General features: G+C 53.7%; 2 protein-coding genes, 1 long non-coding RNA gene and 1 other non-coding gene across 10 annotated transcripts; 2 read left to right on the top strand and 2 right to left on the bottom strand.

Moving 5' to 3' along the window:
- The first annotated feature begins 1 nt into the window (after window position 1).
- Window positions 2-20453, top strand: HDAC6 (histone deacetylase 6). Of its 7 annotated transcripts, none has more exons than XM_059156472.1 (29): window positions 20-132; window positions 1244-1366; window positions 1459-1587; window positions 1730-1818; window positions 3741-3825; window positions 3926-3966; window positions 4668-4764; window positions 4911-5008; window positions 6171-6275; window positions 6412-6480; window positions 12261-12387; window positions 12483-12548; window positions 12641-12700; window positions 12785-12874; window positions 13205-13311; window positions 13395-13462; window positions 13705-13870; window positions 13971-14099; window positions 14225-14393; window positions 14679-14812; window positions 15390-15458; window positions 15561-15753; window positions 16935-17084; window positions 18350-18524; window positions 18643-19151; window positions 19237-19356; window positions 19491-19637; window positions 19732-19860; window positions 20045-20453. In XM_059156472.1, the coding sequence occupies exons 2-29, from the start codon at window positions 1274-1276 to the stop codon at window positions 20111-20113; spliced, it is 3483 nt and encodes a 1160-aa protein (XP_059012455.1). In that variant the 5' UTR covers window positions 20-132; window positions 1244-1273; the 3' UTR covers window positions 20114-20453. The 7 variants fall into 7 exon arrangements, with proteins under 7 accessions (XP_059012453.1, XP_059012455.1, XP_059012451.1 ...); XM_059156468.1 differs by lacking the exon at window positions 20-132 and adding an exon at window positions 469-494; XM_059156467.1 differs by lacking the exon at window positions 20-132 and adding an exon at window positions 559-614.
- Window positions 5848-5951, bottom strand: LOC131822329 (U6 spliceosomal RNA). The gene has a single exon (XR_009350206.1). It is a non-coding gene; the product is annotated as a U6 spliceosomal RNA (small nuclear RNA).
- LOC131820765 (uncharacterized) lies at window positions 7389-14366 on the bottom strand. The gene is made up of 3 exons (XR_009349772.1): window positions 14213-14366; window positions 10759-10924; window positions 7389-7435 (listed from the first exon to the last, which is right to left on the bottom strand). It is a non-coding gene; the product is annotated as an uncharacterized LOC131820765 (long non-coding RNA).
- Window positions 20454-24441: 3988 nt separating the features above from the next.
- Window positions 24442-25213, top strand: ERAS (ES cell expressed Ras). The gene has a single exon (XM_059158503.1). It carries the CDS (start codon window positions 24442-24444, stop codon window positions 25141-25143), a length of 702 nt encoding a protein of 233 aa, XP_059014486.1. The 3' UTR covers window positions 25144-25213.
- Window positions 25214-25738: the final 525 nt, after the last annotated feature.

Consider the following 25738-nt stretch of genomic DNA (forward strand, 5'->3'; position numbering starts at 1 on the left):
CGTCATCACAGCTCGCCGCGCGGGAAGCCGCCGGGAGGAGAGGAGACTCCCCTTCCTAATTCCCTCGCTTGCTTGCTTGTTCTCTTGAGTCCTCGTGCGGCACAACTGGCGCGGGTCCGGAGGACTCCTAAGGTGACTGGACAAGGACGGACGGACAGCGGCCACTGCAGCCGCGAGGACAGCAGCAGTGGTTGGGGGAGGGGCAAGCTTGAGCCCGAACACCGCCTCAAACCGCCGGCGCGCACTTTACACACGCGCGGCACGGCCAGTGTAGCGCGCTGACGCGCTTACGTGCTGACTTGGCGTTTGTGAGCTCGCGGGAGGTGTGGCGTGCGCAAGGGGCGCGGCCCTGTGCCGCGACATGCAGTGTGGGCGGGATCGGGGCGGGCAGTAGAGAGACCGGCCCAATGGAAAAGAGGGCCTCTAGCACCCGCCGTCCCGCAGGTCGCCAGGAATTTGGCGGCGTGAGCCCGGGGCGGAGTTTGAGAAAAGGGGTGAGCCCCGTGAGTGGCGCTAAGGGGATTGGTCGGCGTCGAGTTACGGGGGTGGGAAAGGGGAGGGGACTGGCGGGAGGCAGCCCGAAACTGGCTGAAGGGGTTTGGTGGAGCTTGAGGGTAGGGTTTGAGCAGGGGGTGGGATCTGGTGGAAGGAAAGGGGCAGTCCCCCGAGGAGCGGGGCCAGTTGAAACGTTAGGGGTGGGATCTGGCCAAGTGGAAGGTGCCGGTCCGGCCCGATAAGGGGTGGAGTTAAGTGGATCGTTAAGGGTGGAGTCGGGGCCGGAGCTGGGTCTGGGTCTGGCTGAGTGAAAGGGTGGGTGATTATCCTGGGAGATTAGCTGGAAGGGGCAGATTTGTGAGGGGGTGGGGTCTTGGCGAGGCTTGGAGGAACGAAAGAGTCTGGCAGTGGGACTTGGGGGAGCGGAAAGGGCGGTGATCAGCTAGAGGGGGCCGGCCCTAGGACGGACTGAGCCCGGGGATTTATTGCTCCGTGAAAGGACAAGACTTTTCGAGGGGAAAGAATAGTGTTAAAGGGGTGGAGCCTAATGGAATGGGCGGGACCAGGTGGACTGGACACCCCAGTGAAAGGAGAGGGCCTTGAAAGGGGAGGAGTTTAGAAGGCGGTGGGGAGTAGGATATCAGAAAGGATGGAGACTCTGTAGGGGGCGGGGCCTGGGTAGGGTCTGGGGTGTGGGGTCCTCAGGGCACTCCAGCCCGTTCGTAGTCATCTCCACCCCACCCCCCAGAACGGCATCAGGGGTGAAGTCTCCCCGACCATGACCTCCACCGGCCAGGATACTACCACAACCAGGCAGCGAAGGAGTAGGCATAACCCCCATTCGCCCCCCCACGACTCCAGCGTCACGTTGGTGAGGCCCCAGATCTGCCCTGATCCGGAGAGGGGGGCGGGGAGGAGCAGTGAGCCATGCACTGGAATCTGACCCTTCTCTCTGTTTGGCAGAAGCGAGGTGTTAAGAAGGGTGCCTTACTCCACTCCAGTCCTAGTCTGGCAGAGGTAAAGAAGAAAGGCAGAATGAAGAAGCTCACCCAAGCCACAGAGCAAGACCTAATCGTGGGCCTGCACGGGCTGGTGAGAATGGCCTGGCCTCAATGGATTTAGCCTCCTGTGACAATGAAAACCCTGAGGTTTTCTCTCCTGGACAGTGGGGGGGTGTTCCTTCTGACTCGGGCCCTGAATGGATCGGTGTCTCCCTTTTTTTTTTTCCCTGCAGGATCTGAACCTTGAGGCCAAGACACTGTCTGGCACCGGCTTGGTGTTCGATGAGCAGCTAAATGAATTCCACTGCCTCTGGGATGACAGGTGAGGCTGCCTTCTCCAGGCTGTCCCCTGACCACACAAACCCATTTAGAGCCTGTTAGCAAGAATGAAGCCATTCTTCTGCTAGCCTAGAGACTGGAAGCAGATGATTTTGAGAGGTGACGTTTAGGCTTGAAAAGATTCTTTTCATTTGGCCAACACTTACTGAATATGCACTGTGTTCTGGAAGTTGGTGATACAGATGGGTCGGGCCAGACAGACAGAGTCCCTTCTCAAGGAGCTAATAAGTTGACTAGGAGAGCAAATCATCAAACAGCCAGCAGCAGTAGGAGGTGTTTAATGAAGGATGACCTCAGACCAGGGGATTCAAGAGTGTTTGATAGAGGACCCTAGACTAGCATCCGGGGTTCACAGAAGGCTTCCTTGAAGAAAGGACATTCATGCAGACGTGGGAGAACTATACCTCCCATTTGCTCACACATTTTTTAATCCATCAGCAAATCCTTTTGGCTCCATTTTGGAAATGTATTCAGTACCTGACCTCGCCTCACTGCCTCCACTCCAACCACCATCACTCACCTAGTCTTACCGAGGCCTTTCTCTGGCCCCACTGCCTCCACCCTCATCCCTCTGTCCTCCACACGGCAGCAAAAAAAATAATAATAGGTACAAGATGATGTTCTCTTCTTTTTCTTAAATTAGCTTCCAACTGAAATATAGTTGACATAGAGCATTCCATTAGTTATGGTTGTGTTCTCTTTCTCAAAATCCTTCAAGGGCACACCATTGCCCTCAAGGTAAAGTCCACATTCCTCATTCTGGCCTCTAAGGGTCCACGTGATCCGGTGCCATGACACCTTGGTGACCTCATCAGCCAGTCACTTGCTTCGCTTCATTTCACCCACCCTGGCTAGGCGCTCAGCCAGCTCGGGTCTTTACCGTGGCCATTCTGCTTACTCGTTTCCACCTTCTCCCCTCGTAGTTAACATTCACATCTCAAGGAGACTTTCTCAGAGAGGGCTCTGGCCACTCCCCTTCCCCCACATCTGCTTTCTGAGACATTCCTAGTCCGTGTCATCATTTGTTTGTGACAGCACTTGCGTGTTTCTGTCCCCCATCCCAATAGAAGGGCTGGTGATGGCAAAAGACTTCATCATTGAGTACATAGACATACCATCTCCCAAGGAGTTAGGGCCACCACAGTAGACAAACAGAATGTCTGCCTTCACGGGCATTGCATTTTAGAAGGGGAAGACAGCCAGTGAGTGCTGTGGACGCAGGAGGGAGAGTGGCAGAAAATGTGTTGGAGGGGAATTCAGTTTTAAATAGGATGGTCAGGAAAGGCCTCACGGATCTTTGAGCAGGGATTGGAAAATGAGGGAGTGAGCCATGGAGACATCTGGGAGAAGATTGTTCTAGGCAGGGCGAGGAGCCAGCTGAAAAGTACTCAGTTGGATGGAGGAACAGGGAGAGACCAGTGCAGGAGAAGCAGGGGGAGTGAGGGGAAAGCACTGGGAGGCAGCATCTGAGAGGCATCAGGGGCTGGTGGTTCCAGGCCTTCAGAGCATGTGGAGGGCTTGGCCTTTGCCTCTGCTGGCGATGAGAACCACAAGGAGGTTTTAAGTAGAGGAGGGATGTCATCCGATTTGGGTTTTAGCCAATGTCTGGCTGCTGTGTGGAGGAAGGGGCCGTTGGGGGAGTGAGGGCAGAAGCAGGGAGGCCAGTGAGGAGCTGAGGGCAGGATCGCAGGCAGGAGGTCCTGGTGGCAGCAGTGGGGGTGATAAGGAGAGGGGCAGGCTCTCAACGTATTGCAAGAACAGAGCCAAACAGGCATCATGGTTGACCCCAAAGTCTCTGACATGACCAACTGTTAAAGGTGGATGAGGAAGATGTGTAGGAGCAGAGGGGCCACTCACCCATGTCCCTTCGTGTGTGTGTGTGTGTCTGGATGTCTTGTCAACCAGCTTCCCTGAAGGCCCTGAGCGGCTCCATGCCATCAAGGAACAGCTGATCCAGGAGGGCCTTCTGGACCGCTGCGTGTCCTTCCAGGTGAGTCCCCCAGCCAACACCCTGGGTGGGTGGTGGGCAGGAGCTACCGGAGCCTGGGTGTGGCCAGTGCCTGAGCCCTTTATTCCTTGTGTCTCTCCAGGCTCGTTTTGCTGAAAAGGAGGAGCTGATGTTGGTTCACAGGTGAAGGCTTCCAAGCCTTGTAGAGATGGGGAGGAGGCTGCCCTGAGCCAACCAGGGCAGGCCAGATTCTTTGGGAAGGGATGTCTTGGGCCTTGTGGCCTTGGGCAAGTTGCTAAGCCTCTGAATCTGAGGGTCCTCGCCTATCACATGGGAGCTAGCAAACAGAAGTTCCTCGGGAGGGTTCGAGATGTGTTGAGTGCTTAGAATGGTGCCTGCCGCATCATCAGCCCGTGAAAGGCTAATGTTATGATAGTCTAGTGTGTAAACAGAGGGTGGGTGTGTGGACAGAGTGCTCGGAGGTCCCCCAGTGGGGCTTCAGGAACCCAGAGTGAGGGCCCCAGCATGATGTGATTCAAGGAAAGCTAGCTTGGCAGAGGGGCGATCTGAGCTGAGAAAGAGCAAGTCAGGCGAAGAGGAGAGCTGAGGGAAAGTACACACAGCTATAGCAGCAGTGTGGCCAACGGCCTGAGGGTAGGATTTATTGTGGTGACAGCACGGGACAAGGGATATTACTGGAAATGAGGCTGGCTAGGGAAGAAGCAGGGAACATGTTCTGTATCACAGCTGTTCCCCCCACCCCCCGACCAGATTGACAGTTGAGGGGGTCTGATTTGACCAGGGCTCAGATAGGGAAGAGACCGTGCCCTGACGAGGGCCCAGGAAGGAGGCAGGCCCTTGAATCTCCTTTCCTGTGTCCCCAGCCTAGAATACATCGATCTGATGGAGACAACCCAGTACATGAATGAGAGAGAGCTCCGCATCCTAGCAGACACCTATGACTCAGTTTACCTGCATCCGGTATGGATAAGAACTGTGAGAGCAGAAGGGTGGTGGCAGTCCTGGGGTTTCCCATCCCCAGGCGCACCACATCCTGGGGAGGAGTAATGGAGTGGACAGGGCTGCTCTCTCCCTTACTCCCTCTCTGTCCCCCACTGTCTCTTCAGAACTCATATACCTGTGCCTGTCTGGCCTCAGGCTCTGTCCTCAGGCTGGTGGATGCGGTCCTGGGGAACGAGATCCGGAATGGCATGGCCATCATCAGGTAGGACCTACTAGCATTTGCTTTTTTTCGTATTTAAAAAAATTCCCCCCTTCAAATGTAAAATGTATTGGTATGGGTGGTATGTTCCCAGGGTCAAGAGTCGAAAGGTAAAAAAGGGAGCACCAAAAAAGTCTCCCACCCCATCCCCCAGAGCCCTGCTTCCTGTCCTGGAGGTAGTCATTGTAATTGTAACCAATGACTCACGTGTGCTCCCAGAAACCTTCTGTGCCTATTCATGGAGTAAATGCCCTATTTCATCAATGCTAAGATCCACATCGGGTCATCTTGAAATCCAGATTCATCCTACAAACAGTGGTGTCTTAGAATCATTTAGCAGCGTTCTCTCATTTGTTGTTGACACGTGAAATCACTGTACCTCTTAGCATTGTTGGCATCCCGGAACTGGTGAATTGCGGAAGATACAGCCTCCCCCGTCCCATTTTTTTAGCCACAAGTGGTAGTAGCAGTGAACATGTGCATTTTTCACATCTACATCTTGTTAAGCTTTTCTCAAAGGTATATGCTTATACCTTAGACCTGTGTGGAATGCCACAGTGCGAATGCACAGGAAGTTAGCCAGCCCCCTAGCACTGGGCATTTTGGTCTCCCCCTCCCCAAGTCACTGGCCATTTCTAAAACCTGTCGCAGTAAATACCATTATCCATTTAGAAACATTGTCATTTCAACCTTTTTGTTACATGGGCTGTGGGCTGAGTCTCCAGGAACAGGACGGGTGTGAGGCTGTATGTGTTGATAATTTTTACTTTTTTTTTAAAATTTCAATTCCAACTTAGTTAACCTGTGGCATTCTGTTAGTTTCACTTGTATCACATAGTGACAAAAATGTGGAATACTTCACGAATTTGCATGTCGCCCTTCTGCAGGGGCCATGCTAATCCCTGTTTTGTTCCAATCTTAGTGTATGTGCTGCCAAAGTGAGCACTATCCATTGATAACTTCCATGAACATTACCAAATTTCCTTTGGGTAGAGAGCAGTAGACCAGGGGTAGAGGTCTGGGGTCCCCGTTACTCAGTTCCTGGCCGATTGGCAGACATCGGCACTGGGGACGTTAGTGGTATAGAATTGGAGAGCAGGGGAGAGTCTGCCTCTGTAGAGGAGGACCTCCCCCCTCAATCTGTGGCCTCCCGTATCCTGCCCAGGCCTCCCGGACACCATGCCCAGCATAGTCTTATGGATGGATATTGCATGTTCAACCATGTGGCCGTGGCTGCCCGCTACGCTCAAAAGAAGCACGCCGTTCAGAGGTCAGCAGCAAGCCACAGGACGGGTGTGATGGGGGTGGCACAGGGTAGGGTGTCCTGGCCTGGGCCCTTCCCCCGCCAAGGATGCACCTTGATGCTCTTCTATAGTACCTACCCCCCCACCCCATCCTCCTCACAGGGTCCTTATCGTGGACTGGGACGTGCACCATGGTCAAGGAACACAGTTTGCCTTTGACCAGGACCCCAGGTATGCTCCAAGTGCCACCTTTGATGCTAGACTCCCAGCCACCCCCCGCCTTTATGGGCCCAGCCAGAAGGGGCCCAGGAAGGAAGGGAAGGCATTCAGATTCATTGGGCCCACCTCAGAACCGGGTTCTGTGCTGTTCCCTGCATGTCTGCATTGTCACTTAATTTCATTCCGAGACAGGGTCTCTGGGGTTCCCCATTTTACAGATGGGGGAACCAAGGCTTACAGTTCACAAGGTCACACAGAGAAGTGGGAGAGATGAGATAGGAGCCCCCAGGTCCTTGGAGATCTTGTTTACCTGTTGACCTTGAAGCTGGAGTGAACTTCAAATGACTATTTTTCTGATTAGGACAATTGCAAAGTGTTTGTTTAAACAGAATTGAACAATACAGAAATGTCTAAAGCAGTGAGTCTCCTGTAATTCCTGTCACCTCCAAATAACTAATTGATAGTTTAGGTTATATTCTGACAGAATCTGAATATTCAGTGTTATCACTAACACACTGCCTAATGAGACAGTCCTCTCTACGTTCTTTGGAAGCATGCTTTTTCCATTTAACAGCACTTTGTGGACACCTCTCCACATCAGTGCCTCTAAAAACCCACCAGTGTCCCACTGTATGGCCGTACCTCTGGTCATTTAGCCCCGGGACACTGATGGCGTTTTCTAGTTTTTGCTAGAACAGACAGTTCTATGGGGAAAAAATATAATTTTATGTATTTTATAATCTGTAGTTTAAAAAATATGTAACTTTGCACTTCTGCGAGTATATGTAGAGGATGGCTTTCCAATAGTGGATTGCTGGGTCAGGGGGTCAAAATGCTTTATTTCTTTTTTAATTTAAATTCAGTTAGCCAACATATAGTACATCATCAGTTTTTGATACAATGTTCAATGAGTCTTTAGTGGCATATACCAGACTTCCTCCAGAAAAGTGGTACCAGCTTCCCCTTCCTGCAGAAAGTAATTGAGCAAGTCCTTGTCAGTAGGGACACTACTAGGTAGTTGTTTGATCCAGCCTTCTGTCAAACCGACTGCATAGAATCCCCTTGTTCCCGGTGGATCCCGAGTTCCCACGGTCCATTATTTCATCTGGGTTGGCTATTCTCTAGACACGACTTTGTTATTTTCCAGCATTCAGTGTTGCTGACAGATGTCTGCTTTGTATTCCTTTCTGAGTAATCTGTTTCCTTCTCCAAAGGTTTTAGTCTCTTCTTTCCACCCCTGGTGTTCTGAACTCTCACCCTGGCCCCTTCGTTCCGCTTAGCAGTGGTTAGACGTTTTACCTCTGAAGACTTGGGCCCTTCTTAAGTCCCTGGACACATTCTTCTTTGATGCTTTCTTCCTCTGTATTCTACTGTACGTATTCTGCCTGGTCTCTTGTGTTGTATTCTCTCGTGTTTTCTTCTCCCTTTTGCTCTGTGTCCTGGGGGATTTCCTCAGCTATACCTTGAAGACCTTCCACTGAATTATGTATTTAGACATTCTTTTCATCTCCAAAAGCACTTTCTCCCTGTCTGTTTCTATGCCCCCTCATTCCTCAGCTTGTTTTTAGAGAGGAGTCATTAGAAGTGCTTCAAGATTTCCTTGATGTGGGATGCTTGGGTGGTTCAGTGGTTAAGCATCTACTTTCGGCTCAGGTCATGATCCCAGAGTCCTGGGATGGAGCCCCACATCTGGCTTCCTCCTTAGCAGGGAGCCTGCTTCTCCCTCTCCCTCTGCTGGTCACTCTGCCTACTTGTGCTCTCTCTCTGTCTGTCAGATAAATAAGTAATAATAATCATAATAAATCTTGATGTTTTCTTCGGTTTGCCTCAGCTGTCTAGCAGTTCTTGCTTGGCATTCATACCAAATATGGCGCCATTGCATGTGGCTGTCTTGGGCCAGCTCTGCTGGGGCGCACAGGAGTCTATTTCCTGAAAGATGTTTCCCTGGGGTGGGGGCAGGAAATGTCCAGTGACAGGTCTCAACCTGTCATGTTGAGATGACATGCATTAGATGGGGTCCTGTCAAATGCCAGTTAAAAGGCAGGGGATCTCTTCTTGAGATGGTATCTCTCTCTCTTTTTTTTTTTTTTTTTTTTTTTTTTTTAACTCTCTACCTCACCAAACATTGGTCAGTTTTACCTGTCTTCTTCAAATCTAGCTTTTGGCCTTTTTGGCCATCTCCACTGTTCTAGTGTTTTTGTTTTGTTTTGTTTTATTGTTTTTTTTTTTAAAGATTTTATTTATTTATTTGACAGAGAGAAATCACAAGTAGATGGAGAGGCAGGCAGAGAGAGAGAGAGAGGAGGAAGCAGGCTCCCTGCCAAGCAGAGAGCCCGATGCGGGACTCGATCCCAGGACCCTGAGATCATGACCTGAGCCGAAGGCAGCGGCTTAACCCACTGAGCCACCCAGGCGCCCCTGTTTTGTTTTGTTTTTAAAGATTTTATTTATTTATTTGACAGGCAGAGATCACAAGTAGGCAGAGAGGCAGGCAGAGAGAGAGCGAGAGGAGGAAGCAGGCTCCCCGCTGAGCAGAGAGTCCGATGTGGGGCTCGATCCCAGGACCCTGGGGTCATGACCGGAGCTGAAGGCAGAGGCTTTAACCCACTGAGCCACCCAGGCGCCCCTCTAGTGTTTATTTTTTAAAAAAGATTTGTTTATTTATTTTGGGGCAGGAAGAGAGAGAGTGAGCGGGGTGGGGGCATTGCTGAGAGAAACTCAAGCCCACTTTGTGCTGAGTGCGGAGCCTGACGCTGGGCTCGATTCCATGACCCTACGATTATGACCTGAGCCAAAATCAGGAGTTAGATGCTCAAATGACGGCAGTGCCCCTAGTGTTTATTTTTTTATACTTCATTTGTTTTGTTTTGTTTTTTCTCCTTATTAATCTTTCGCTCCTGTGTTATTTTGTCCATTTCTGGCTTCTTGAATGCTTCAACATTTATCAACTCAAGTGGCCAGTCTAGTTTCATTTGGACCTCCCATCACTGCCATCCTCCTATATTTTGAAATTAATCCCAGATTACTGTATCATTTTTTCTGTAAATATTCTTGAACATCTCTCTAAAACATAGAGGAAACATTTTAAATTTAAAAAAAAAAAAACATAACCAGGGGCGCCTGGGTGGCTCAATGGGTTAAAGCCTCTGCCTTCGGCTCAGGTCATGATCCCAGGGTCCTGGGATCAAGCCCCACATCGGGCTCTCTGTTCTGTGGGGAACCTGTTTCCTTCTCTCTCTGCCTGCCTCTCTGCCTACTTGTGATCTCTGTCTGTCAAGTAAATAAATAAAATCTTTAAAAAGATAAAAATTTAAAAATAATAATTAAAAAAGCTTAACCATAGTATCATCTCTAAGCAAATTAACAAGAATTCCCTAATGTCATGAATCATTCTTTTTCTTTTAATAAATGCATTGGAAGCTATCACTGTGTTCTTTGGTGGATATGTTAATTGACGATATGCACGGATATGAAGAATTATGAATATATATATTCTTTCTTAAGAATAAGAATATATAATTGGGGGAAAAAAAACATTTATCCATGCCCTTCAATCTCCTAGCTCTCCATCCCTGGGGCTCTTAACTCCATCAGCAGGGTCCTGGGTGGAGACATTGATCAGGCCTTAAAATACTACTACAAAGATGATAGAAACAGGTAAACCAAGGCTAAGTGGTAAAAAGAAACAAGGAAATCTAGTGAATGGGTCATTCAGTGAATTGGCCATTCAGAACTGATTTTGTGTGCATTGACCTGGATCTGCCCTTGATTTCTCAGAAGGGAAACCTCAGCTCATCTTGGGGACCCTCCCTCACCTGCTAAGCATGAGACAGGGTCCCATGGGACCCCTGGAGCCTCAAAGACTATTTCCCAGAGATTTGTTGAAGTTTCTAATTGCCTGACATCCTTTCTTTCCTTCTCCATCTTTCTGGGATGATACATGTTTAAACTTCCTCTTACTGTCTTTTGACTGGGATTGTGGGAGAGCAAGGAGGTGAACCTGTACTATCAGTGCACCATTCTTTCCCTGGAAATCAGTGGAACTTATTTTAAAACTTTGTGCTGGGGCACCTGGGCAGCTCAGTTAATTAAGTATCAGACTCTTGATTTCAGCTCAGGTCATGACCTCAGAGTCATGAGATCGAGCCCTGTGTCAGGCTCCTCAGGCTCTGGGCTGGGCTTGGAGCCTGCTTGGGACTCTCTCACTCCCTCTTCCTCTGCCCTTCTCTTTCCCTCTCTCTTTAAAATAAAAATTAAAAAATCTTTCAAACAAACAAAAATACCTCCTACCTTTGCTTTATAAACTTAGTTTCCTTCAGTGTTTGTTCTTCCACTGGCTCTGGTGTCTCTCATGGGGTAGGCCTTCTTCAAATATTTTCTTCATTCCTTTCTTCCCCTGATGGTCATCTTTCTGTTCCACTGTGCGTTTCTCTTCCTCTACTGGTAAGTTAACTTACTAAAGAAAAAAAAATTTTAGAACTGATATTTATCAGAGTCAAAAGTAAACCCATCATCTCCCACCTACTCAAGACCAGAGCTTTCACATGGGTTCCAAGATGCTTTTCTTTGATTTTAAGAATCTTCCAAATCACTTGCATCAGATTTCACAACCACATTTTCAGCATTTATTCAAATGTCACTAAGTTGGTCTGGATTTATTGCTTACCACTATTTCTTGCATTTTCCTAAAAAAAAAAAAAAAAGATAAAACTGTTGCCTTATAATTCTTTCTGGAACGAGATGGGGAGTGGATGAACAGATGGATGAATGGATGGTTGAGAGATTATTCATTTTGATTGCCCCCATCAAATATATTTGTTTATTTGTGAGAGAGACTGAGAGAGAGTGCATGCGTGCAGATTCACAAGCAGGGGGAGCAGCAGGCAGAGGGAGAAGCGGGCTCCCCTCCTGAGCAAGGAGCCCAATGTGGGACTCCATCCCAGGGATGGAGTCATAACCCAATGGGATCGTAACCTGACGGGATCATAACCTGAACCCTAGGCAGATGCTTAACCGACTGAGCCACTCAGGAATCCCCCTGCTGGGCCTTCTTTCAGAACATGGACCTTCATGTCTTTTCAGCGTCTGTTCCATCTATCTGTCCTCACTGCTCTGAGTACTCAGTTTCTCACCTACAAAATACAAGTAGTATAGGTGCCTTGTAAGGTATTGGAGAGAAGGAACTGGCCCCCACTTCAGCTCAGCTACACACACAGAACCATGTTCCAGGCCCCCTTACCCCCCACCTTTGAGTCTTCCCACATCCTTCAGGGGAAGCACTAAGTTCTCCAGCCTGGTCTGCTGCTCTTTGCCACCTTAGCCAGATCCTGCCAGGTAAGAGCTGTGTGCCCCCTGGTGGGCCTCCAACATCACAGGATTCATCCTGCTACCATCACCTTGGTCATGGAGGCACGGGGGCAGGCTGATACGATTTTGAGTCCCCCACAGGGCCAGGAACCTTCGAGGCCTGGGATAGACAGACCCCATAGCTGTCAGGGTCTCAGAGCTGGCATGGAGGAGGGCAGGAGTGTTCTCCAAGGGAGGCATGCCAGTGAGAGAGCAGGTGAACAAGTGAGGAAAGTAATGGATAAGTGGGAGAATTTGTGAATGGGCAGGTGCAGACGTTGGTGACTAAACAGAAGAATGAATGGATGCAGGAGATAAAGGCTTAATGGGGAGATTAATGAGAGAATGAACGAGTGGTTGAGTAAATTGGGAGCTGTGGCTTGGGGCGTCTGGGATCATTGACTCTTCAACGCCCCCACCTCTTTTTTTCTCCTTTCTCCCTCTAGCGTCCTCTATTTTTCCATCCACCGCTACGAGCAGGGTCGGTTCTGGCCCCACCTGAAGGCCTCTAACTGGTCCACCGTAGGTTTTGGCCGAGGCCAGGGATATACCATCAATGTGCCTTGGAACCAGGTCAGTGTCGGCCTCTCCTTTGCCCTGGAAGTGAGGCCCACCCCTCCCCTTCAGCCAGAGGGCAGAACATCCCCATCGTGCCTCTCTGTCCACAGGTGGGGATGCGAGATGCCGACTACATTGCTGCTTTCCTGCACCTCCTTCTGCCAGTCGCCCTTGAGGTCCTGGGGGTCTGGGGTGTGTTGGGACAGGAGCGATGTTGAGGGTTGGGCCGTGAGGGCAAGTGGCCTCATGTAGTCCCTTTCCCCCTCAGTTCCAGCCCCAGCTGGTCCTGGTGGCCGCTGGATTTGATGCCCTCCAAGGGGACCCCAAGGTAAGGCAGGCTCACGGGGGTGGTAGATGGACAGAAGGGGGTTTGTACGGTGCCAGGCTGATCCTCCACGTCCGCCCCTCCCAGGGTGAGATGGCCACCACTCCGGCAGGGTTTGCTCAGCTAACCCACCTGCTCATGGGTCTGGCAGGAGGCAAGCTGATCCTGTCTCTGGAGGTGAGTGACTCACGTTGTGTGTCAGCCCGTGGATCCAGGAGGACGTTAGAACAAAGCTCTCAGGTCAGGCAGGAGTTCCTGTCCCAGCATTTCTACTCACTAGCTGGACAACCTCCTCCAAGTCACTGAACTTCCTTGTGCCCCTGCTTCCCTTGTTGCCGCAATCAAGGCGATGGCCTTATAGCACTGCTCAGTGACCGAAACGGAAGTCCCCCTTCAAATTCCTCGTTGCTTGATATGTAGTCAGCACCATTAATAGTAGTATTACTGTTCTTCCCTGGTAATACCTGGTTCTCCCCTGACCACCCCCCCCACACACTCCTTTCCCAGGGTGGCTACAACCTCCGTTCCCTGGCTGAGGGTGTCAGCGCCTCCCTCCACACCCTTCTGGGAGACCCTTGCCCCATACTGGAGTCTCCTGGTGCCCCCTGCCCAAGGTGAGCCCTGGTGGAGGAGGAGAGAAGTGGGACCCCCGCTGCTCAGCGCAGTTTGGTCACATTTCCCCTCCCCTGCCCTCTAGTGCCCAGACGTCCCTGTCCTGTGCTCTGGAAGCCCTGGAGCCCTTCTGGGAGGTCCTCGTAAGATCAGGTAGGAGGCAGGGAGGGGGCCAGGTGGGGAGTCAAGCATGGAATGAGCCCTTGGGAGAGAGACTCTTCCAGACCCTCCTCACACTTTCCTGGGGCCCCCTTGGTGGGGAAGGTCAGGCCCTCTCTCTCACACTAGACCCTGGTTTCACGCCTCCCACCCTTTCACATTGGGGTAAACGGAGTTCCAGAGTATTCCAGGGATCCAGGGTTGGGGAACAGGGTGAATGTGGCCTCCCCTTACAGCTGAGACCTTGGAGGAGGACTTTCTGGAGGAAGAGAATGCGGAGAAGGAAGAAGATGGACCGTGGCAGCCTCCAGCGCTCGCAGTCCCGACGTGGCCCGTGCTACAGGCTCGCACGGGGCTGGTCTATGACCAGCGGATGATGGGTCACTACAACTTGTGGGACAAGTATGCAGTCAGAGGGCCATCGGCTAAGTGGACAGGGAGATCCCTCTCCCTTCCTCAAGCACTAAGCCCTGCCTCTGGTTCCTGCCCCCTCCTTCCCCAGCCACCACCCAGAGATGCCTCAGCGAGTCTTTCGGATCATGTGCCGTTTGGAAGAACTGGGCCTTGCGGGGCGCTGCCTTACATTGCCCACTCGTCCCGCCACAGACGCAGAACTGCTCACCTGCCACAGGTCAAGCCGCCCCCCCCCCAACTCTTGTGCTTGGGGTGGGATGGGGCCTCAGGGCACACCTGCCACCACCCCCCGGGGGAAGGGGCTGGAAGCACCTGACCCCTGTGCCCCACCTGTGCCTCCAGTGCTGAGTACGTAGGTCGACTGCGGGCCACAGCGAAGATGAAAACCCGGGAGCTGCACCGCGAGGGCTCCAACTTCGACTCCATTTACATCTGCCCGGACACCTTTGCCTGTGCGCAGCTGGCCACTGGCGCCGCCTGCCGCCTGGTGGAGGCCGTGCTGGCCGGAGAGGTACCTCCCCCGTGGGGGTGTGGTGACGCTCTGGGGAAGTTGGGGGGCAGAGTGGGGGTCTCTGGGAGGGTAGGGCTGGGCCAGAGGGGCCTGGGGAGAAGGACCCCTGCTCCCGGGAGGCCTTGCTTACTGGCCAGTGCAGTGGGGGAATGGGGGCTGGGAGCCCCTAGCAGCGGTGGGGGGGTGGGGAGGGGTGGGCAGTGGTAAGGACAGAAGGAGAGAAGAAAGGGGAGAGAAAGCGTTGAGGGCAGGTGGTCTAGTCTTTGCTTCCTGCTCCTCCCCCAGGTTTTGAATGGCGCTGCTGTGGTGCGGCCCCCGGGACACCACGCTGAGCGGGATGCAGCGTGTGGTTTTTGCTTTTTCAACTCTGTGGCTGTGGCTGCTCGCCATGCCCAAGCCATCAGTGGGCATGCGCTGCGGTGAGAGCTCCCTGGGCCACCCCCTCCACCACTACCAGCCCAGTGCTTACTCAGCAGGCCCCTTGGGGCAGCTCCCCCAGGACTTACCCAGAAACACCGAAGAGTACAGTTGCCCAGCACTTCCCCAGAAGAGGAACCAGGATCTAGCCCTGCAGTGCTCACCCAGATAGCACCCCCAGATTGTGGCACCAGGCAGTTATAAATCAACATCGGGGTCCCCCTGCTCCTTCATTTCTGGCCTCCGACGGCTGTTGTGACAGAATTCAGGGTCCAGGGCCTCAGTGCTTCCTTCAGAATACCCAGTATCTGGCTCCCCACATTTACCCATGGGGGGACAGGGGGTCTGGGTCCGAGCACTTGCTTGGGCCCACAGTGAAGACCTCAGGACCCCGGCTCTGGCTTTCACCCTTCCTCTGATAGGCCCCACCAACCTGTCACCCTCTGCTTTCCCCAGGGACCCAGAGTCCCTGCCACCAGCAGTAAATGCCCCCATAGACAGTCCCCAGGGCTCCAGGCCCTGCCCTCCCCCCAGGTGGGCCAGTGTCCCAGGTCACTGAGGAGCCATTCCCTCTCCCAGGATCCTCATAGTGGACTGGGACGTCCATCACGGTAATGGCACTCAGCACATATTTGAGGAAGACCCGAGGTGAGCTAGGGTGGGGGGCAGGGTGTGGTCCGGGAAAGGGGGGCAGCCAGCCTCAGGGGTGCTGGGGGGCCACTAACTGGCCACGGTCCCCCTTCCCGGCAGCGTGCTGTACATCTCCCTGCACCGCTATGATCACGGCACCTTCTTCCCCATGGGGGATGAGGGTGCCAGCTGCCAAACGGGCCGGGCTGCGGGCACTGGCTTCACTGTCAACGTGGCATGGAATGGGCCCCGTGTGGGCGACGCCGACTACCTGGCTGCTTGGCATCGTCTGGTGCTCCCTGTTGCCTACGAGGTAAAGTATAGGCTGTACATGGCAGTGACTACGTGGGTGACTGCGGGCCCGCACGTGTCCCATGGGTGGCTGTGGTGATGGCTGTGGGGGGGGGGGTTGTGATTCAGCTATGGCCTTGGCCCATTCCCACCTCTGCAGAGTGGCTCTCCATGGCTGCCCTCTCTGTGTGCGACCGTCAGGGACTTCCGGGCACGGGGGAGGCGGCCCCGCGTGCCTACAGGCTCTGTGGAATGGCACATGCCAGGCGGGGAGGAGTTGGAGTACGTGTGTGAGGCCACACACATGCCTCTTGGCCGCTGCCATTTCTCTCTCTGACGGCTGGGATACCGTCTGTCACTACACGTTGCTCTCTCAGCAACAGCTGGTGTATGGCTTTGTGCGTGTGGGAGGGTGTGCGTGACAGGCCTCCCCCTGGCCGTCTGCTGTGGCTGTGTGTGTGTCTGTGTCGGGTAGTGACCTGTCTGTCCTTGCCTGACTGCGTGGGGGCCTGTAGGTGACTGCACTGTGTGCACTGTGTGTTTGTGTGTGTGTGTGTGTGTGTGTGTGTGAGAGAGAGAGAGAGAGACTTACAGAGGGACTGTTGTGACTTGGGTAATGGCACGTGTAGGATTGTGTCTTTGCAGGGGTCGCTGTGGCTTACTGTCCCCTCTGTGAGATTCTATTTTGTGTGCGTGTGATTAGCATGAGGTTGGTTCAGTCTGTATGCTGCTGTCTGATCATATATGGATATGTGATCATTTTCTGTGTGGCACTTGCATTGTCACCTTCTGCGATGGAAGTGTGTGCACGCACCTCCCTTTGGCACTGTTTATATAAATGCACATATGTCCCATGTTACCGGCTCCTGACATCTAAGTCTCTACATTGCCCGTCTCTGCCTCATGTCTCCATCTGTCCATTTCTAGAAATGTCTCCATGTCTCTGTGTCACATCTCTAAGTCTCTGTTCAGTGTGTTCGTGTCTCTGTTGATCTGTCTTGGTGTCTCTGTGTCTCTGCGACCCTGAGTCTATCCTGTCTCCATGTCCTCCCATTGCTGTCTTCGTGGCTCTAGTCTTGTGTCCCCTGGCCTGCAGGTGTCCAGCTCTCTGATTTGCATCTGTGTGCATCTGGGGTGCCTTCACATGTTGGCTACCCAGGCCTCCACACTCACACCCATGTGTCTCTTCTCTCCCTGCCTCAGTTTAACCCGGAATTGGTGCTGGTCTCAGCTGGCTTTGACGCTGCACGGGGTGACCCGCTGGGGGGCTGCCAGGTGTCACCCGAGGGCTATGCCCACCTCACCCACCTGCTGATGGGCCTTGCCAATGGCCGCATCATCTTAATCCTTGAGGTAACCTGCTCAGTTCCTCTTCCTACGGTGGGGGGGTGGTGGTTTGGAAAGCTTGAAGTCCTGCCCTCTCAGCTGGCTGGAGGAGACACTCGGGGCAATTTCCTAAACTCAGCTTTGAGAGTGCCCGCCTGGGACTGTTGGCACGTACTGGGCATTTATCCTAACACCGGCTTAACAGCTTTCCCTGAGTGCTGAGTACATGCCATTCGCTCTTCCCAGCACATCGTGTTACAAATTCACTTACTTGACAAAGCAGCCTGCTAAGGTAGAGTCTGCTGGCCTTGGCATTCTCCTCTCTCAAGAGCAGGGGAACTGTAGAGCACAGCGAGCTGTAGTGACTTGCCCAAGGTCACACACTCAGTAATGGTGGAGCCAGGGCTTGAGCCCAAGCAGCCCAACTCTGGCATCTAAGTTTTTTCCACTACCTGAGCCACCTCTAGCAAACTCCCTAGACAAAGCAAACTCATGGACCTCTTGGAAGTCGCTCAGTGTCCCTGCCCCCCCCATGCCTCAGTTTCCTCATCTGTAAGAGGGAACTGGCTACACATGGAGCAGTGCCTGGCATGTGGTAGGCCCTGCCTCAGTAGTTTCTTATTGTTGTGAGGCATCGCACATGGCTCGAACCCTCTCGGCCACCTTATGTGCTGCTGTTTTCACCCCTGAGCAGATAAGGCCAGTTGCCAGCAGAGATTAATTGGCTGCTTCCAGATCCCACGGTGGTCCCGGTGCCAGGGCGGTGGTGGAGAGCATGAACTCTTCCATCCCACAGCCTGGCTCCCAAGCCCAGCACTGCCTCCCATCAGCCGTTAGGGCCTCAGACGCATGATCTAACCATTCAGAGCCTCAGTTTCTTTATCTGTAGAAAGAGCAGAGACTGGGGTTTCTAAAAAGTGTGAGACAAGGAGGTCTTCGTGCGGATAGAGCACATGTGGTTGTGAAGATGAAGAGAGTCGACACACGTGAAACGCTGTCTGGCGCACAGCAAGGGCTCCACGCATGTCCGCTGTTACTCACGTCACCCTCGGTGTTAACTGTATTTGTGGTAGTTACTCCCTTGTACTTGACCTCCTAATTTCTCTCCCTCAACAGCCACTCCACATGGTGGGTGCTGCCCATCTGACAGGTGGCACTTCTCCTCACTTGTCCTCATCTGCCAGACTTGCAGGGCCATGAAGGGGGATTGGGAGGCAAAACATCTTGCCTCCCAAATTCCATGAGGAACCCCCCCCCCAACATACCTTTTCCTCCCCTTTTTCTTAACAAAGGGTGGCTATAACCTGACATCCATCTCGGAGTCCATGGCTGCCTGCACCCGTTCCCTCCTTGGGGACCCGCCACCACTGTTAACCCTGTCGCGGCCCCCACTCTCAGGGGCCCTGGCCTCCATCACTGAGACCACCCATATCCATCGCAGATACTGGCGCAGCTTGCGGGTCATGAGTGAGCACACGTGGGCAATGGGGGCGGGGAGTCACTGGGGAGCTTGGGAGAGGGCAGGGATCAGAGGCAGGATGGGGGAGAACACCCGCACTCAAGGATCTCCCTCCCATGGTTCCAGAGGTTGAAGACAAGGAGGGACCCTCCAGTTCTAAGTTGATCACCAAGAAGGTGACCCAGCCAGCCAACCGTGGGTCAGGTGTGGGGATGACTGCACCAGACAGGAACATTCCGGATACAGACGCAGGGAAGCCTACCTCAGCATCACCCGTGGCAGCATGCACTCCAGACCAAGCTAAGTCAGAGACCACTGTAGTGGAGTTCAGCCAGGACCAAACCTCAGAGGCTCCCACCGGGGAAGACACCGCGGATCAGACCCCTTCAGAGGCAGCCACAGGAGAGGCTGCGGTGGACCAGACTCCTTCAGAGGCAGCCATGGAAGGAGCCACACCTGACCAGACCCCCTCAGAGGAAGCTGTGGGGGGAGCTGAGATGATCCAAACCCCTCCAGCCTTATGTACTGACAACCAGACTCCTCCAGCCTCCCCTGCGCAAGGAGCGACAACCCAAATATCCCCCAGTAAGCTGACAGAGAATCTCAGGACCTTGGACCTAAACAGCGAGGCTCAGGTAAGACCCACCACACCCAGGTAGGGGGGGAAGAAGGGGCAAGAACCTGGCCTCTCAGATGCGTCTCTTACCCCTGTGCATCCAGGAGGCAGCAGACTCTCAGATCCCAGAAGACGAGAGGTTGCTAGGAGAGGCAGCAGGAGGTCAGGACAGGGATGCTTCCAGGCTGACTCAGAGCTTTGGGGAGCATGCTGACGCTGACCAGGTGAGCTCAGGGCTCAGGGAGAAGACCGTGGCGTCCTCCTCTTGCCCGTACGTGCCTCCAGGTAGGAGCATGTGGTGTAGAGAAACATAACAGGGAGATGGAGTTCCTAGCTGACTCAGTGTCACCCACTTCAGGTCGTGCTTTATGCCGTGACACCGCTACCCTGGTGTCCCCATTTGGAGGCAGTACGTCCTGTCCCTGAATCGGGCCTGGACGTGACCCAGCCTTGTCAGGACTGTGGAACCCTTCAGGAGAACTGGGTGTGTCTGTCTTGCTATCAGGTAGGCAGCAGCAGAAGGGGGTGGGGCGGAGGTCATCCCAGTAGCTGACTGCTGGCAGCTACTGACCCCCCCAACACTCCATCCCCAACCTCAGGTCTACTGTGGCCGTTATGTCGGTGCCCATATGCTCCAACACCATGAAGTCTCAGGACACCCGCTGGTCCTCAGCTACATCGACCTGTCTACCTGGTGTTACAACTGTGAGGCCTATGTCCACCACCAGGTGGGTCCTGGGCGGCCCCAAGAATGCACGCACACACACGCCCTCACACACGCACCTTCGGGCCGGGGTAAGGGGCGATCGGAGATTCCAGGAGAAGGGTTGTCAAGGCCTGGTGTCGGAGAGCCCCCTGGCTGAGATACAGGGGTCCTCATTCTCTCTAAGTCACCCCCTCTTGCCTCCTCAGGCTCTCCTGGATGTGAAGAATGCTGCTCACCAGAACAAGTTTGGGGAGTGCATACCTCACTCACTCTAAATGTCAGAATGTGCTCCCCTTCTCCATCTTCTGAGGACCTGGATGAGGGGCAGCGTCACTCCATCCCATCCTGAAGACACTTTTCACCTCCCCAAGGGTGCCAATTTCAGCATAAATACTTGTAAGAGGACTGTGATGATCAGTTGTAAATCTCCCTCTGCCCACTGCCTGTTTGAGGGACTCCATCTACTCTGCCCTGGAAGGAAAGGGGGGGGCAGTTCAGTGGTCCCAAGAGGGGGCTGATATCACAAAGCTGATACTTTGGAGGGAGGGTTATCAACTGACAATATATGGCAGAGTTCCATTTGTAATAAAGGAACAAACTGTTACAAAACCTGGAGAGAGCCTTTTGATCTTTATTTTTAAAGATTTTATTTACTTACTTGACAGACAGAGATCCCAAGTAGGCAGAGAGGCAGGCAGAGAGAGAGAGGAGGAAGCAGGCTCCCCGCTGAGCAGAGAGCCGGATGCGGGGCTCAATCCCAGGACCCTGGGATCATGACCCAAGCCAAAAGCAGAGGCTTTAACCCACTGAGCCACCCAGGTGCCCCGAGAGCCTTTTGATCTTAAGTGGGTGAAGAAACCCACACCCCTGGCCAACCCCTGGTCTGATGAATAATGAAGGAATGAGGGCATGGGTCTTTATCAGGTCAACCCCTGCCCATCCAGTGTCCAGGAAACTGAATGGCAGTCGGGCAGGCAGCTCGACCAGCTCGACTGTAGATTAAAAGGTGGAATTCTGGAACAAATGAGTGCCTGCCTTAGAAATAGCCTCACAGCCAGTCCTGGCTACACCCTGGGCTGAGAAGGCAAGACAGCCATCAGGAAGTAGGCCCCCCCCCCCAGGCCTCAGTCTCCTTATCTGTCTTTTTGTCCTGATTCAGGTGTGCATGGTCTAGGTTCCACATGCTTAGATTTGGTTGGTCATGGGGAACCTCCTGGGAAAAGGAGTGCCTATCATTGACCAGGGGTAAGGAACTGGAGGAGAGTTTGGGCATTTTATTTCTCTCATATAATGAGAATTTCTTTGGCAACTCAGAACAGTTCAGGCTGAGGTCTCTTAGACTTTTTTTCATGGTCACCTTATGAACCCAAGATACCCACCAGAGCACTGCCCCAGTTAAGAAGAAGGGGAAGGGGCTGTGGCTACCTCAGTCATGACTATTTTAAGGAGCATTCTGGATGCCACCCCCCCACCCCAAACGTAGCCTTCCATCTCATTGGTCAGATCTGTATCAGATAGCTGCCATAGCTGCAAGGGAGTCTGGGAAATGTTTGCACTTGACACCCATCCACCTCAAATCAGGTTCCTTCGGCCCTGACACCATAAACCGCCCATTCAACTCCTTCCCTCCAGAAACAGGCACAACCCTCTCCTCCAAGCTACTTTCCAAAAAGCCTACTTAAGGCAGCCCAGGCTCCACTTGAGGCCCCCATGAGACCTATGCCAAAGTCTGGCCACTCAGGTCAAAACTGCTACACCCTCTGCGCGCCAAAAACACGTAATCACCTCCCGGATGGGGGCAAGGTAAGGGAGAGGTGCAGCAGGGGGTACACAGGGAGGTCCCACCACTGGCTCCGTGTACCCTAAGACTACCTCCTTTGTGCCCTGTTGCTGGTTACTGGCGGGGACAGGACCCCGCACCCACCCCTGGGGAAGGGGGGGGCGTGCCTGCTGAGGGGTCTGAGAGGCCTTTGCGCATGCGTTCTCCCTCTCCCCTCCCGCCCCCTGCCTCTCACCTCCCCCCAGCGGTTTGGGGCGGGGTGGGAGCATCTCCTCCTCTGTCAGTCCTGTCACAGCTGCGGTGGGTTCAGGTCGAGCGCTCCCGCCTTTCCCAGGACCGAGGTGAGCCAGGCCACCGGGCCTCCAGCCCCGGTCCCGAGCGGGGAGGCCTTTCCGCAGTGGGCTGTGGGAGAGCTACGGAGGTGGGCTTTGAAGGGGGCCCTTCCCCTACCTCCTCCCATTCTCAGGGGCCAACACCCACCCCCAGCCCCTAGCTCGGGAGCCTCGGTGGAGACAGACCTGGGCACGGGAATCAGGGGCAGCAGGCCCGAGCCTCGGGATTGGGGCGCCCCGGCACCCTAGAAAAAACCGGGTGAGCTGGGCCGGCGGGACCACAGGGGACAGGTTTAGGGGAAAACCTGTGGGTCCCCCAGCCGCACCTCCCCCGGTTAAGGGAAGTGTGGCCCCGCGCGGGTGTCCGTTCGTAGGGTCTCACGTTCTGGCGCCTGCCTCCCCTCAACGTGCACCCCTGGATCCTGGGCGAATCCGGGGCCGGGTGGCTCCAGGAAGGGATCACAGGGTCTCAAGGGCCCTACGGGGACTCTCATAGCTCCCGGGCCACAATAAGTGGCTCGGTGTCACTAGGGAAGGGCGAGACCCCCACTGCCGTCGGTGCGTTCCCCGGCGGGCCGTTTGACCTCCGGCGGGTAAACGGCCACCGCTACCTCGCTTGCTAAGGCCTCGCTGTTCCGTGCCAACACCGTGGCCTGGGTGGGGGATGGCTCAGCCTCTCTTGGGTGGTGGGAAGTGTCGCGGGGCCGTCAGGCGGCTCCCCTGCTGCAGGCCCAGGTCCTGGGAAATCATTCCTGCGGCGCCTTACCGTTCCCGAAGCCCTTTGCTAGGGGGCAGAGTCCGTCTCAAGTGTCCCCGGCCTCAGGCGCGAGCACCCAAGAATTCCCAGTGGCGCGGACCCCAAACTCGAGAGTTAGCCTTCACCCCTCCCCACCCCTCGCGCTGCCTTTGACTCTCCGAGCAAATCCTGGCGGTTAGTTCCACCTTAGACTCTGACCTCTCCATCGAGGGCCTTGGACCACAGCAGCAGCCTCCTCGCCGCTGCTACATCTACTCCCTTTCTGTTCCCGAAGCATTCGAGGATTCCCCCCTCCCCAGCTCTGTCCTCAGTTTACCTCTTTTCACCATGGCCCTTCTTTCTAAGCCAGAGCATCTAATAACTATTGCCAGGAGTCTCTTTGGGCTGAGGACCTTACAGTTGCACCCCCATCTGGGACGTTCCCCACCCCCCAACCCTGACCTCCAGCTCCCAAATTCAACAGAACCCCCCACGGATTCCTTGAACCCACCATCTGCCCCCCAAAACCGCTATTCTCCTCCGGGGTTTACAGAAAGCCTCGGGCTCGCAGCCATTATGATGCATTTCGTGAGGCCACACAGAAGGAGACCAGGATGTGTATTGAATAAGTTTAATGGTAATTTGCTATTAATAGCTAGCACTAATTGAGCACCTGCTGTGTGCCCATCCTCTCCTACCTGCATGATAATTTACTTGCTTATTTTGTTGATTGTCTCCTTCTCACTTCCAGAATCTAATCCTCCCAAGGGCAGGGATTTCAGTCTATTTTGTTCGCTGCCTCTTCCCCGCCCCCACACCTCCCACCTTCCTTCCCCACACCCATCACAATGCCCGGTGTGCAGGAAGACGCTGGAAATAATGCATGAAAATTAGATAATAATAAAGAGGCCTAACTTGAACCGAGCACCTCCAGCCTGTTTATCACCTATTATTACAGGACATTTTACTTATTTATCTTTATTGTTGTCTGTCCTCCTGATCACGTCACGTTCCTGGGGGCAGGGGTTTGCTGACTATTTTAACTATTTTCCCCAGTTGTTTGTCCTCACCACACAGTGGGTTCTCAATAGCCACATGCTGAATATGTAAGAAAGACTAAATTCTAATGCTAATGACCAACCGACCTCATAATTTGCCCATTTATTTCATTTATTGTCTCCACCTTTTGGAATACAAACTCCCTGGGGACAGGAATGTCGCTGGGCAGATAATATGTGACCCACACGGTGCCGGGCTTGGGGATCAACAGTGATAAGATCGGAAACCAAAATCAAAACTGGCCCAAATCCCCACCAGCCCAGGCCCAAGGGGGAGGGGCTGCTAATGGGCAGGAGCTTTCTTTTCCGGGTGAAGAAAATTTTCTTAGATTACAGTGATGGTTGCACAACAGTGTGAATATGCTAAAAAAAAATTGAATCGTGAACTTTAACTAGATTAACTGTGGTATAGAAATTACAACTCAATAAAGGGGCTCTTAAAACCCGTGCCTTCACATAGAGGGAATGAGACGGACAGAGATTAAGCAACATAAATAAGGTATACAGCCTACTAGAAGGTGCTTTGCACACACCTAGCCACTTATTAAATGTTGATTCCATGACACCAGCTGACCCCTTGCCCCCAATGGTCTTGCCTAACCCCCGCTCCCCCCCCCCCCCGCCTCTCCCCCTTGTCTTTTCTCTTTCCCTCACAGGGCCTGCTGTCCGTATCTTCCCTGAGCTGCCCACCGGAGGAATGGCGCTGCCGAGAAACCCTAACATGTTTGATCTGGGCCTGGGTACGTGGAACCTCAGCTCTCAGGAGGAGAGCCAGAAGGCTCAGGCACCCTCCAAAAGTGTCGGCAAGCAGCTGCCCGAGTACAAGGCGGTTGTGGTGGGCGCCAGCGGTGTGGGCAAGAGCGCGCTCACCATCCAGTTGAACCACCAGTGCTTTGTGGAAGACCACGACCCCACGATCCAGGATTCCTACTGGAAGGAGGTGGCCCTGGGCCACGGGGGCTGCATTCTGAACGTGCTGGACACAGCGGGGCAGGCCACTCACAGGGCCCTGCGTGACCAGTGCGTGGCCATTGGGGATGGCGTGCTGGGGGTCTTCGCCCTGGATGACCCCTCGTCTCTAGCCCAGCTGCAGCAGATGCGAGCCACCTGGGGCCCTCATCGCACCCAGCCCCTCGTCCTTGTGGGCAACAAATGTGACCTTGTGAGCAGCCCTGGAGATGCTCGGGCTGCTGCGGCAGCCCTTGCGAAGAGCTGGGGGGCCCCCTTCGTGGAGACCTCAGCCAAGACACGGCAAGGCGTAGAGGAGGCCTTTACCCTGCTCATCCAGGAGATCCAAAAGGTCCGGGAGGCCATGGCAAAGGAGGCCATGGCAGGGGCCAGTGGGGATAAGGCCCGGCACCAGAAGGCCATGTGCCGCTGCGGCTGTTCTGTGGCCTGAAGATCTCTGTCAGGAAGAGTGGCCCGCACCCCGCTTCCCCCACCCCCAGCACCTAGCTGTGTGGGACACTGTTGGTGTACTGTGGATAGATGAGTCCCTCTGTTTGGGAGGTTTTCATTTGGTGATGGGCATTTGGTAATGTGCAGCATCATATTGGTTACTGGTGAGCGGAGATTGTGAGCCAAATTAAATAAATGGTGTTCTCAGGTTTCAAAGCTGCCTCTGTGCCAAGTGTTACGTGGGTGCGAGTAAAACTGGGGAGACTGTTCCTTGAATGGTGAGAATTCCTTCATTCAAGAAATGCTGGGGAGGGGCGCCTGGGTGGCTCAGTGGGTTAAAGCCTCTGCTTTCTGCTCAGGTCATGATCCCAGGGTCCTGGGATCGAGCCCCACATCAGGCTCTCTGCTCAGCAGGGATCCTGCTTCCTCCTCTCTCTCTCTCTGTCTGCCTCTCTGCCTACTTGTCATCTATCAAATAAAAAAAAAAAAAAAAGAAAAAGAAATGCTGGGGGGAGTCCACTGTGTGCCAGGCCCTGCTTTGTGGGTGCAAATGATGTAGAGGCCAGCAAGGCACTTAGAAATCCCTGCCCTTGTAC

The sequence above is a fragment of the Mustela lutreola genome, chromosome X (assembly GCF_030435805.1).
Source record: "Mustela lutreola isolate mMusLut2 chromosome X, mMusLut2.pri, whole genome shotgun sequence".
Lineage (NCBI taxonomy): Eukaryota > Metazoa > Chordata > Mammalia > Carnivora > Mustelidae > Mustela > Mustela lutreola.

Excerpts from the sequence above, each read along its gene's own strand:
- ERAS (XM_059158503.1), top strand. The coding sequence starts at position 24,442 with ATGGCGCTGCCGAGAAACCCTAACATGTTTGATCTGGGCCTGGGTACG.
- HDAC6 (XM_059156472.1), top strand. The coding sequence starts at position 1,274 with ATGACCTCCACCGGCCAGGATACTACCACAACCAGGCAGCGAAGGAGT. Across the intron at positions 3,967-4,667 it reads GAGCTGATGTTGGTTCACAG|CCTAGAATACATCGATCTGA; the intron begins GTGAAGGCTTCC and ends CTGTGTCCCCAG. Across the intron at positions 14,394-14,678 it reads AGGCCGTGCTGGCCGGAGAG|GTTTTGAATGGCGCTGCTGT; the intron begins GTACCTCCCCCG and ends CTCCTCCCCCAG.